Source organism: Equus caballus, chromosome 24 (genome assembly GCF_041296265.1).
Source record: "Equus caballus isolate H_3958 breed thoroughbred chromosome 24, TB-T2T, whole genome shotgun sequence".
Classification (NCBI taxonomy): domain Eukaryota; kingdom Metazoa; phylum Chordata; class Mammalia; order Perissodactyla; family Equidae; genus Equus; species Equus caballus.
The window spans coordinates 33,226,532-33,239,767 of record NC_091707.1 but is presented as its reverse complement, the minus strand read 5'-3'; the positions used below and the strand labels follow the sequence as shown (position 1 = coordinate 33,239,767).

At 38.7% G+C, this 13,236-nt stretch overlaps 1 protein-coding gene across 2 annotated transcripts in view; it reads right to left on the bottom strand.

Moving 5' to 3' along the window:
* YLPM1 (YLP motif containing 1) overlaps nucleotides 1–13,236 on the bottom strand; it is a 61,560-nt gene that overhangs the window by 23,944 nt on the left and 24,380 nt on the right. For both annotated transcript variants that reach the window (XR_011432231.1, XM_001491003.7), the window contains exons 5-6: nucleotides 6,810–8,930; nucleotides 4,117–4,234 (exon numbers count right to left, since the gene is read on the bottom strand). Coding sequence is in view for 1 of the 2 variants with exons in the window: in XM_001491003.7 (XP_001491053.1) it covers nucleotides 4,117–4,234; nucleotides 6,810–8,930 (2,239 nt within the window). In the remaining variant the exon portion in view is untranslated. The remainder of the gene's footprint in view (nucleotides 1–4,116; nucleotides 4,235–6,809; nucleotides 8,931–13,236) is intronic.

The window sequence follows — 13,236 nt, the reverse complement described above, 5'->3', positions numbered from 1 at the left end:
ATTCAATAACCTAAATGTCCACCAAATGTTGAACAGAACACAGAATATCCATACACCAGACTATTACTTGGCAATAAAAAGAAATGAAGTACTGATTCATACTACAACATGGATGAACCTTGAAAATATTATGCTAAGTGAAAGAAGCTAGACACAAAAAGACCACATATTATGTGATTCCATTTAAATAAAATGGGCAAATCTATAGAGACAGAAAGTAGATTAGTTGTTATCTGGCACTTGGGGTAGGAATGAGGATTACCTGTAAATTGGCACAAAGGATCTTACTGGGGTGATAAAAATGTTCTAAAACTGGATTATGATGATGGTTGCACAACTTAGAAAATTTACTAAAAATCATTGAATTATACACTTAAAATGGGCAAATTATATGGTATGTAAATTATACCTCAATTAGGTCATTAAAGAAAGGAAAAAAATTTGCCCTCAACACTATCATCCCTCCCTCAATGTACCACCCTTTCTTTCTTCTCCTTCCAGAAAAATTAGGGTGTTAGCCACTTAGATACAATGTCCCAGGCCCACCCCAAACCTATTCAATTTCTGTAGGTGAGGTCCTGGCATTAGTTTAAAAACAAAACAAAACAAAACAAAAACCTCTATGAATGATTCAGATGTTTACCACTTGGTTAAGAACCTCTGCTATAAACTATCTTCCCACTCTGGAGACCTAGCTCATCCACAAAAAGTGAATTTCCAGTGAAAGAAACAAAACTCTAGCTAGCCTCCTCATTTCTACTCAGCTATCTGGCTGACAATAGTAGTTTGTGGCAGGGCTGCTACCAATACACATCAGCACTGGGAAACAACAAAACAAAGAAACAGAATGGGATATTTAGTAATCTCTTCATGAAGCACCACTGCAGTGTGCAATGTTTATATTCATTTTCCCAAAGCAGTCACCAAATGTCAACAGAAATGCATATGAAGGAGACAGTAGAACCTCTTGGCAGATAGCTCCTATCTATCCAATACTGAAACCCAACTGTCAAATAAATTTTATTTTAATCTTTGCATGCCTGATTTAAACAATCATTATTCATTTCTCTTAGTTCATTGTTCCTGTTTTTTTTTTGTTCTTCATTGGCAGCTATTTTAGACCTTGAAGAGCCAACAATATACATTACTTATGTATTTACTCATACATAAGCTATGCTTTAAAAACAAACTTTTTGAGTAACAAAATGAATTTGGCTAATACGTAAGCAACATTATTTAACTAGAGGCCACTACAAGCTAGAGTTAAAGACAAATGGCTATTACCTAAAGTTAAACTTGTAGGTTATGGTACTTTATTCTTTATTAAGAAAATGTCTATATAGGACAAAGCTACTGTATCTGGAGCACAGCTATCCAGACATGTTTTAAATATTTTAAGAACTCTTGGGACTAATGTCTCCAAATAAAACAAAAAGTGTTTTCTTCATACTACATAGTAAAAGTAACAGATACATTTGTAAAAAACAAAACAGAAGACCCCCACAGTATTTATATGAGAAAGGATTAATATATAAATTATATTAAGGATAATATAAATTGGTAAGAAAAACCTGAAGAGTCAAAAAGATAAATGTGTAAGGACAAAAATAGAATTTATACAAGAAACATAACTAACAAATATTGAAAATATTCACTTTCACTAATTATCAAAAATGCATATTAAAAAATTGTATTGAAACTGTTAAATCTACCAAAAATATTAAATAGCTTATGCTTGCAAGGCTATAGTATAGGTATTATACAACTATTTTAGAGAACCACTGGCTACATTACAGGAATCATTAAAAATGTCCTTCTTCTTTAATTAAAGTATCTCACTTTGGGAATTTAAAATTACTTTTAAGAAGTTATCTAAAATAAGAATTTGATATAAAGACATTCGTTAATGTTGTGTTAATAAGAGTGAAACATCAGACACAAATGTCCAACAGAAACGGAATAGTTTTAATAAATTATTATGCATCAAAAATAAAGCATGTAGGGCTGGCCCTGTGGTTAAGTTTGGTACCTTCTGCTTTGGCAGCCTGGGTTCAGTTCCCAGGCTCAGACCTACACGACACACCAGTGGCCATGCTGTGGCAGCAACCCACATACAAAGTAGAGAAAGACTGGCACAGATATTAGCTCAGGGCAAATCTTCCTCAGCAAAAAAAAAAAAAAAAAAAAAAATATATATATATATATATATATAGCATGCAGCAATATGGACAAATGTTTACGATTTGTTAAGTGAATAAAGCAGAAATGTGGCTCTCCAATCTAGAGCTTCTACTATTTGCTAAGAGATACAAAGACAAAAGACACAGTTCCTATCCTTATGAGCGCACTTTAGAAGGAAAGACAGACAAGACAACAAACAATCAACGTACACTATGATAAGGGCTATGAAAGAGGCCCATACAAGATGTTACAGGGGTACATGTGAGGGTGATCATCTTACACACCTGGAAGAGAAGATACAGAGCTGAATTCTGAAAAACGAACAAGAATTAACTAGTTGGAGGAGGGGATAGAAAGAGAAAGAAAAGAAACTCTAGGTTTAGAGAATATGCAGGTGAAAACGCATGGAGAAGTAAGAGCCTGCACACTCACAGAACTGTAAGAAGCTCCACGTGGAGTGAAGGTGGAGCACAGGCGAGCGGAGTAGCAAGTAATGGTAAGCAAGTCAGGGCAGCTCAGGAAGAACATCAAAGGCCATGCAAAAGAATCTAGTTTTATCCTGAAAGCGATGGGGGAATAATGAAGAGTTTTAAAGCACGGGCGCAACACGGTGAGATTTATGTTTGAAAATGTCCATTTTGGCTAGAAGTCACATCAGTGCTGCCTAAAGTGGAGTGTAAGGGTAATCCTGTCTACAAAAGGGCATGGGAGAACTTTCTGTGGTAATGGAAATTTCTTAATCTTTTGGTATACATTTGTCAAAACTCAAACTGTAGGCTTAAAATCGGTATGTTATTGTATGTAAATTATATCTTAAAATTTGATTCAAAAAAATAAAATTAATCACCCTGGCAGCAGAATGGAGAGTGGATCAGAGGGGAATGAGATGAAGAGAGATGAATTAGGATGTTTCTGACATAATCTAGGCAAGAACTGATGAAGGCTAGAACTGAAGTTGTGGGAAAGTAAAGGATACAATATTTGAACAATGTAGTAAAATCAATTAATAGAATGACTGGATACGGAAGGGTAGGGCAGAGGAAAGAGGTAGGCTGACTTTCAGGTTTCAAGTGTAGGTGACAAGGTGATGGTGAGGAGAAAGGACAAGTTTAATGGAGAATGATAATAAGCTCCATCTTGAATATGCTGAGTTTGACAGGAGACACACCCACAGAGACAAACCCTGTAGGCAGACGGATGCATATGTCGATCAGGAGATATGATTTGGGGAGTCAACATCAAGGTGGTTGTTGATATCAACAACTATGTCTGAATGTTATGTGTTAGACCAAGATGGAAGGGAACATTGAGAAATGAAAAGAGTTAATTTGATGAAATGGTTCAATAGTGTTGTTTTCTCTCTCATTGTGTTGTTGTAAAGTTATTTGCATAACATTTTTAAAGTCCACCACAAAGGTAAAACAACATCAACCACACAAAAGCAAAACAAATGGAGAACTTAATTATACAAGTCTTTAACATAAATATCTCTCTGTGCTGCCTGAATCGGGGCATGATGTCGGATCCCTTCCCTAGCTGAAGGTGTACTAGCCTTAGAAGCCTGAAGAGGTGGGGAGACGATGAGGCTCACACGAGCAGGGCTCATGGGCAGCCCTTAGACTATCCAGATGGAAGACAAGACTATTTGAACAAAAGGGATTATTAGGAACATTCTATAATTTTGTGAACATGACGCCAGATAGTACAGGTGTGCTTGGTGTACTTATCAAAACCTGGAGAAAAAAGCATTTCTGTCACACTTTTGACCATATTTATGAGATTTTCAAAGGTTAATTACCATTAGCTTTTTACTTTTCCAAAATGTACATTTTTTATAGAGGAAATTTACATTTATTGTAATATAAAAAAATCAAACAACACACAAACATACAAAGCAGGAACCACTTCATTTTCTGAGCACAGATTTTCCCATACCGGATACATTCCAGGTCTTGATGTATTCTGCAATCTTGAATCCTGGGGTGGTAGATGGTCAGGAATCTGTGGCTCAGACCCAAAGTCTTTCATCTTTTGAAGCTGTTCTTTCTGCTCTCTGTAAACAAATAAAACCACCAATGTACATAAGGCATGTCTACTGCATTCCTAAATGACTACAATTAATATCGAAGAACAAAAAAGACCTAAAAGCCTTGTTCTAAAACCCTCTACAGTGCCCACAGAGCACCTCTGGGGTAACACCCTCTGGCATTTATATAGCTAACTGATCAGTCATCTATGACCTATAAATAATTTAAAATTATTGAAAATCTTCAGGAATAGATCTACAACGTGTCTCATTAGCCTATTCTAATATCTTATCTACTTGTCACGTTTTTCTTTCATCCAACCAAAACCTCTCTAGCCATTCTGTTGTTGTTCAATACTGTGTAGACCAGAGGTCACAAGATGGTGGCCCGTGGGCCAAATATGACCTAGAAAGGTTTTTTTTATTTGGCTTTCACATCAGTTTTTAAAATCTGAATTAGTTGCCATCATTTACAAAGCAAAATGCTTCACATATAAATTCAAATTTTAAAGAGATTTGGTAACATTGGGCCTATATTCCCACATATCAATGATCAGCTGAGTGGAGCAGTGGCTGCCCATCACTGAAGCCGTTTGCCACAAGCCTCACCACATTCAGTAGAGTTATACTGGCCCACTTTTGTTCACTTTTGTTACCTGTCTGGTACTTGTGGGCATTTTAGTTTATGACCCCTGCTGTATACAGTGAGAAGAGTTGTCAGTCTATACCTTTAAAAACAACACTTCATAGTCCTAATGAGTAATTATGTAACCCTTCAAGTTTTTCTTTAAATCTCTGGTCAAATTCCTTTTACTTTTCCTTACAATGCCCACCTTAAACACATCTACTACAACCTCTTCAGACCTTTTAAATTTTCTCCCTACATTTTGTAAATGGACACCAAATAAGGGTCAAGTATATAAAAATATTATTTTCTGTCTCTTGTAAATCATGACTTTATACCATCACAACATAGCTTACTTTTGTATTCACCTATGACCACTGTTATCCACCACTTCATATACTTTAATTATGTTTATGTTGCCCAGAAAGAGCTTAAAAAATGGATGAAGAAGAAGAAACACCTTTTATCCAGCATTTCTATGCAAAGCAATAATGGATGAAAAGGAAATTTTAAAAAGAAAAAGAAAGAAACCTTGGCAGCTTAGCAACACCAATCAGTTTGGTGTTCTCCATAAACAAAATAGATTTTAGAGGTGAACAGACTGGGTTCAAATTCTGGATTTGCCACTTATTAGCCAAGTGGACTTAACCTCTGTGAGCCTTAGTGTCACTTGTGAAGTGGAATACTACTACTTATCTTTGCAGACCTTTGAGATATAAGGATTTGAGACAGGAGGACAGAGATAATGTGTGCTAAATTATTAGCACAGTGCCCAGCACACAGTAGGTGTTAAATTAAAGGTGCCTATAATTTAAAAGTGAACAGTGTAGCAGCTAAATGTTCTACGGTGCACTTTCCACATCTTCATGTGTAATCTGGAAAAGTCAAAACTCTTAGAGCATATCTTCTATAAACCACGGAAATCTGTTTTGCTGCATGAGACACCTGATCTTTCATCTTTACCTACAGGTATTTTTTCCTTATCATACTTTTCTAGTCATAAAGCTTCAATCATAATTTCAACTGGTATAGTCCACAAACACAGACCAGAATTGAAAAATGAAGGAAACATAATACATTGGAATATATCAAAACCTAACGATTAATTTAATTTCTCAAAACATTGCTAATTCCTAAGAAATTGCTCAAAAAGCTGGCAATCAATGACTCCTAAATTCTTATCTCAGGATATTGTTGGTTTAAGGATTAAATGAATTAATATATACAAAGCACTTAGTACAGTTCCTGGCACATAGTAAGCACGCAATAAATGTTAGCTTTTGTTATTATTGCTACTACATGGGAAGCATTATGTAGATACCTATACATAGTTAGGTGATTGTAAGTCAAGAAATCCAAATTCTATTTTCCATCTTACAAAGAAAATACCTGGTTATATAGAAACAGGTAACATCCTCAAGTAGAGATACCTGCTTCCAGTTATTAATGAAAGATAAAACATCCCAAAAAGAAAGTATCAATGGTTAGACAAATCTGAGGATGCTTCCAGGTAAACCATTCTCAGCTTCAACAGAGAAAAATATAAATCCTTACAGCACTTTCCAAAGGTCTATCAAAGATTAGTGAATATGAAGTCTATCAAATCTGATATCAACGAACAAACTGACTCCTGGAAAAAGAGGATGTTACCTATGAGCTCTGTGAAACCCAGAGCACTGGGAAGTTGAAGTTTGACACTTGAAAGATGCACAGGCATGGCATGTTAGCAACTCATCTATAAAAGCCAAGAATGGCTATGAAATTTTCACATTTCAGGACACAATTTTGTAATTAACACAGTTCCTAAAGACCCATCCTAACCCTAAAACAGCACTGAATGACCAGAAATGTAAGTTAAAATTATGTGATAAGAACTGGAAATAAAATGATTCCACTCAAATATATCACATCACTTTAAAAAAGAGCAGTCTGAATGCGGTTTTGACTAAAAGAAATGATCTTAAGTAGTAAACTTACCGAAGCATTTTCAGTTCTTGTGCAGCTTTCAAAATGATTTCGTGCTGCCTCTGACTGAGAACCATTACCCCTCCAAGGCCTTGGTCAGAGTCTAAGTTTGCATCCGACCCCATCATTTCAGAAGAATGATGTGAGGAGGACATATGTTCTGTCATGGGGGAATGTCTATCCACATCAGATGGGTACCATCTGTCTGACAACCGTTCTCTTTCCCAGTCCATTCTGTCAGGAATATAATCTCGCTTTTCCCGCCATGTATCTCCTCTTTCTGGATACTCTCGGATCCTCAACTCACCCCTATCACGGAAATCTCGATCATACCCATGGTCTCGATTTCTTTCTTCTCTCCATCTATCATCCCGATATCTATCCAAAGGTGGAAGAGGTGGGAGGGGTGGTAAAGGTGGAAGAGATGGAACATCCCGTTCATGAAACTGTGATTCTTGTTCATCCAGCGGTCTCCCATAATCTCTGTCCCACTCATTATCCATATTTCTATCATACATATCCATGGGTCTTCCAATCCGATCCACATCCCTGTCCAAGTCCCTGTCCATTTCCCTGTTGTAGTCCTCATCCATATCCTGATCTCTCTCCCAATCATCCCACCAAGGGCCTCGTCTATCTCCATCATGAGATCGAGATGGTGGCGCTGAGTACCTGTCCTCTCTGTTATATGGATCTAGTGTATCATCTTGATAGTCACGTTCACATTCTCTCCAGTATCTCTCTCTATCCCAATCATCAAGTCTTTCTCGTTCCATTGGAGCATTTCTACCATCTAATGGGAACTCTTCATGCCCTCTCTCTTCTCCATGGTTCCATGGAGCCCTAGGAGGCTCATCTCGGTGATACGGATACATTTTTTCCCCACCATCTCCCGGTTCTGGTCTAAATGGACCTCTGTCACGACCAAAATCTGATCTTCCCAGTCCCCTTTCCCGACTGCCAGGCCCTCGAGGTAGTCCCCTCTCCCTGCTCCCAGCTCTTCGGGGTGGTATTCTCTCTCTACTCCCAGCCCTTCGAGGCGGTCCTCTCTCCTGACTGCTTGCCCTCCGAGGTGGTCCCCTTTCTCGGCTGCCAGCTCTACCCCTGTCCTGGCTGCCTTGCAGACCACCCGGCACTTTCTCCCGACTGCTTCCGGGCCTCATCAACCCTCTGTCCCGGCTGCCTTCTCCTCTGCTCATCTTCTCTCGACTGTCTTCTCTTCTACCCATCATCTTATCACGAAAGTCTTCTTGCTTGATAAACCCTGGGCCGCGGTTGATTGCCTGGCCTCGACCTCTATTTACTAGTCCTTTATCCCGTGTGTCTTCTATTCTGCTTTGCCCCGGACCTCTGTAAGATGAGCTGCTGCCTCGATTGCCTTCTAACCTATTATCTCTGTTATCTGGCCGAGGCAGCCCTTTATCTTGGTTGTTTTCTGAATGGGGCAGACCGATACTCAAAGGTTTAAAATCATTATCTGCAGTTAATGATGATGATGTTGCTACTGATGCTCCTCCCTCCATCCCCCCTGTTTTTGAGGAAAAAGCAGATTGAGTAGGTACAGGTTTATTTGCAAGAGGTACAGGCTGAGAAACAGCTTGGGCTTTGTCCATTTGAGTTTCCATATTTTGAGAATTCTGGTCCCAATTAGAAGGCTCTATGCGCCCTTCCGAGACTTCGCTTTTAGGTGGCTCTTGTTGAGAGTCGCTTAGATTCTCATTTGACTGAGCCGCCTTGGCATCCTTTACATCTGCAGCAATGGAAAATGTAGCTGATTGCATTTTAAAATTCTTCTGCTGGTTACTATTGGTGTCTGCTAATGGTTCTTTGTTTCCTGAAAGAGGTTCTGCTTGTGACTTAGGTTGCTGCTGATGTTGCTGTCCAAAAGCTGGTTTGGGGCCTTTCCACTGTGGTCCACTCTGCCGAGGACTTAGGGACGTATTGGGGGTAATATAAAACTGAGATGCTGGCCCCCGGGGAATCATTCCCCATTTGCTTTTAGTGCCCTCTGCTGGGTGACCTTCATATCTGGGTTTTGGCCCATCGGGGCGATTTCCTTCAAAACGAGGCCCTTTGGGTCTCGGTCCTTCACACCTTGACCCTAAATCCTCAAATCTTCGAGGACCATCAAATCTACAAGTAAAACAAAAGATATTACTCAAGACAGTAAAGCAGAAAAAAAATTCTCCATGTAAGAATATTGAAGGCAATCTTGCCTTAAAATCTGTTTACAACAATGACTCTTTCAGTCATTAAACAAATCCTGAGATATCTGTATCTTAGAACCAGCATGCTACGGTGGCAGTGCTCAGAAAGTCTTAGGACAGGCTTCAGAAATCAGGTCAGTATTATCTAATTCACTTCGACACATCTCCTGCAGCAAGTCACTGATATACTGAATTGTTAAAAAGCAATTATAAATATTGTGCCTTAGAAGACAGAAAAGTTCACTCATTTTAAATGAAAACAAAAAAATGACATAGCTAACTCTGAGAGTACTTTTAGAATTAAAATGTAACTGAAAACTAAATATGAAGCAAGATAATATAGGATGATTATAAATATTGTTGGAGCTAGCGTTATCATCTTGACTAATGGACAGAAGTTTAAAAAAAACAGCCGCCAGCTATATCTTAAGAGTGTGCCCTTACATTTTAAAGACTAGACAAAAAAATAAATAAAATCTGGACAGAGATGTTTTTGCTATGGACCCACTCAATCATTCAGTAAGTATATAGCACACATCCCCTGTCTGTCAGGTACTACACTGCATCCAAGAGCTATAAGAATAAAATGTCATCTGTGCCCTCAAAGGGTTTACGATCAAGGAGAAAGAGAATCTAAGTGTAAATAAGTGCCAAGAGGTGCAATGACTAAAGTTTATCTGTACATTATAACAGCAACAGAGGAGAGAATGGTCAATTCTACCAGTGGGAGGGGGGTGCTGTCCAATAAAGCCTTTACACAACAGAAGATGCTTAAATTAAGTCTTCAAAGACAAATTCTCTGAGATCAGGCTAACAGAGAGTATTGGAGAAGAGGGGAGTCAGTGGCAAGGGCTAAGGCTACGGAAGTATTACAAGGAAAGGCAGAGAAATATACCAGCATAGCATATTTGGAAGTGCAAATAGTTAAGCATGGCTGCAGCAAAAAGGAGACAGAGTCAGGGAGAGCTGGGAAAGGAGGAATGGAAAAGTAGCACACTAAGAGATGAGGTAAAGAGGCAGGCAAGTGTCGCTCTCCAGAAGACCTTATATACCTTGTGTGGCAGAGACTACTGGTGCTCCTCCCATATCCATTCCCCCTTTTTCTATAGTAATTGAGCCTCTCGATTTTTAGCTGGACACAAGCCAGACCAAAGACTCTTTCCCAAACTCTCTTGCGGCTAGAACTTGAGGCCATGTTCTGGCCAATGGGCTGAGAGTGAAATGATTTCCACATCCTGTGTTGTACCCTTAAAGGGAAAGGCACATCCTCTTCTCCACCATTTCTTTTTTCATGCTGGCTCTGACATGGTGGTGAAGCATCCTGGACCATGTAGACAAGGATAACATACTAAGGGATGGTGAAGTAACAAATCAGAAGGAACCTGGATTCCTGACACTGTGGAGCCATCACATAAGTCCTGAGAGAGAATAAACTTCTAACTTGTTAGAGCCATGTGACTTTGCATCTCTGTTACAACAGATGAACAAATTCAGCTGGGTAAAGAGTTGGGATTACCTTATAAGCACTTAGAGCCACTAAATATGGCCTGATTTTTAAAAGACTGCTCTAGTAGAAAAGTAGCAGATGGACAAGTGAGACAAGTTTATTGTGGGTTGTTTGTACAACTGGGTAAGTGAACATGAAGCCTGTTCTAAGGCAGTGACTGATATGAGGATGTAGAGGAGGAGAGAAAAGTGAGAGATGTGACGGAAGGTAAAACTGATAGGATTTTCTAACAGGTGGGATTAAAATGATAATGGAAAGGCAAGAATTTAGGATGATTCCAAGGTTTCTGGCATAGATGACTGAGTGGACAGTGATGCGTTTCATGCCTTTAATGAGAAATGGAAGGGTTTTCCTTTCATTTGTTTGGGAAATCAATGAAGAATAATAAATCCAGTTTCAGCAAAATATTTACTTCACATCCCTGTGATGTTAGACTTTGCTGGTCTAGAAGTCTTTTTTTCAAGCCCCAGTACATAGTTGTATATCCTAGTTGTACGTCTTTCTAGTTCTTCTATGTGGGATGCCACCACAGCATGGCTTGATGAGCCGTGTGTAGGTTCATAACCAGGATCCAAACAGGTGAACCCAGGACCACCGAAGTGGAGCACCCGAATTTAACCACTACACCACTGGGCCAACCCCTAGAAGTCTTTAGTTTCAAAGGGAGAAATGGTTCTATCAGGGGACACAACAACAACTCCACCAAACTTAAGGTGAGACTGCTACCTGACCATTTTGGGTTCTGAATCAACAGGCAAAGAAGGGAGTTCCTGTACTGGCTGGGGGTGATTGAGCCTGAGTTTCAAGGGGAAACTGGGTTACTACTCCATAATGAGGATAAGGAGGAATATGCCTGGAATGCAGGAAAACCTCTAGGATATCTCTTAGTACTTCCCCATCCTGTGATCAAAGTCAATGGAAAACTACAATGACTTAATTCAGGCAGGACTGTGAATAGCCCAGACTTCTCAAGAATGGAAGTTTGGGTCAACTCACCAGGCAAGGAACCAGGACCAGCTGAGGTGCTTGCTGACAGCAAAGGGAATATGGAATGGGTAGTGGAAGAAGGTAGTTATAAACACCAACTATGATTAGATGATCAATTGCAAAAATAAGGACTGTGATAGTTACGAGTATTTTTTCCTTAATTTGATGTTATATGTTTAATTATATACAACATATGTATTAGTCAAGTATTTTTGATTGATTTTTCTTCCTTATCATCTAACATAAGAATGTATTAATAATAGTTAACTTTATATCTCAGAATTTAAGTTACAGAATATCAAAAAGGGAGTGTGAACCAGATAGAGGAAGAATGAAGATTTCCCCAAAGACAAAAAAGGGACTTTTTATCCTTTTCCGGGGAAAGGGTTAGAATGTTTTGGTTGTTCGGGGATAAATGTTTCATGCTAGATGCAAAAATATCCCTGTGACCCACCCTAATCAGAAACATGCAAGAAAGGGAACTCTAAGAAATGTAACTTCAGCCTAGCAAAGTTGACACTTTGCAGAGTCATCACAAAGAATTTAAAAATACATAAACCCACTATAAAGAGAGAGAGGAGGCCACCAGCAGATGAGAATTTTGTTTTTAAATTCTGGAAGACAAAAAACAAACATGAGTGGTAACAATACGGACCAGGAAGAAGCTGCAGTTTCGAGTTATGGAGCAGAAAGAGATACAACTAAAATGGGGCTGGCTTGTCCACAGGACAGGAACCCAGAGAGGGTCAGGATTTTCAGATCCCAGGGGTGCTGGAGAAGGACTGCAGTAAGATTGGGGGTAAAAATGTGTAAATTGAAGTCTATATTCAGAACCATCAACCAGCCTTTCCGTAGACTGAATGTCTCTAAACTCTTGAACTTGAGGGTCCCCTAGCATTAGCAGACAATTCTTTGCCCTACCACCTAAAGCAAAGTTGATAAGCCCTCACCTCCATGCACAGAGCTCCCAATCAGCTTGTGAGTGTCTCCCACTCTTAAATATAAATGGACAACCAAGGATCACATTTGAGGAATGTCTCCAAAATGAAAGAGAGACCAAAGATAAAGGACCAAAGGATATGAATCTGGAGAAAACAGAGGTACTGCAAAAAAAAACAGAAGAGAACTTAAAAAAAAACCCTCAAATTAGTGTCCTCAGAGAAATTCTTAAAGATACAGTACCCGTAAATCAAGAACAATTTGCTATATATAAAAAATGATCAGAACCAGAAGAACTGTAGAAATTCTTTTTAAATTCTCAAAATAAAAAATGCAAAAAAGGATTAGAAGTATCTCAGCAAGTACAACAAAATGAGAAAGAACAGAGACAAATATAATCAACCCAGCAGGTCCAAAATCCTACTAATGACAAGTTTCAGAAAGAGAACAACAGAAAACAAGAGAAAAAATTAATGAAGAATAGCACAACTTCCCAGAGTTGAGTGACTCTAATCTCCAGATGGAAAGGGCCCAGCTCACTAAGCATCCAGTACAATTAATAAAATAAAACAAAAAAACACTCTGAAATTTTAGAATACAAGAAACAAAAAAAGTTTCTGGCAGTGGGGAGAAGTCATCCAAGAAGGAAAAGAATTAGAATAGCACAACAGCTACACTAGGTGACAGAAGAAAATAGAACGACCCTAAAACCTTGAGGAATAATTATGTTCAACTTCAGTAAACGGTATTAAACAGTACGGTATTGGCATAAAAACTGATATATAGATCAATGGAACAG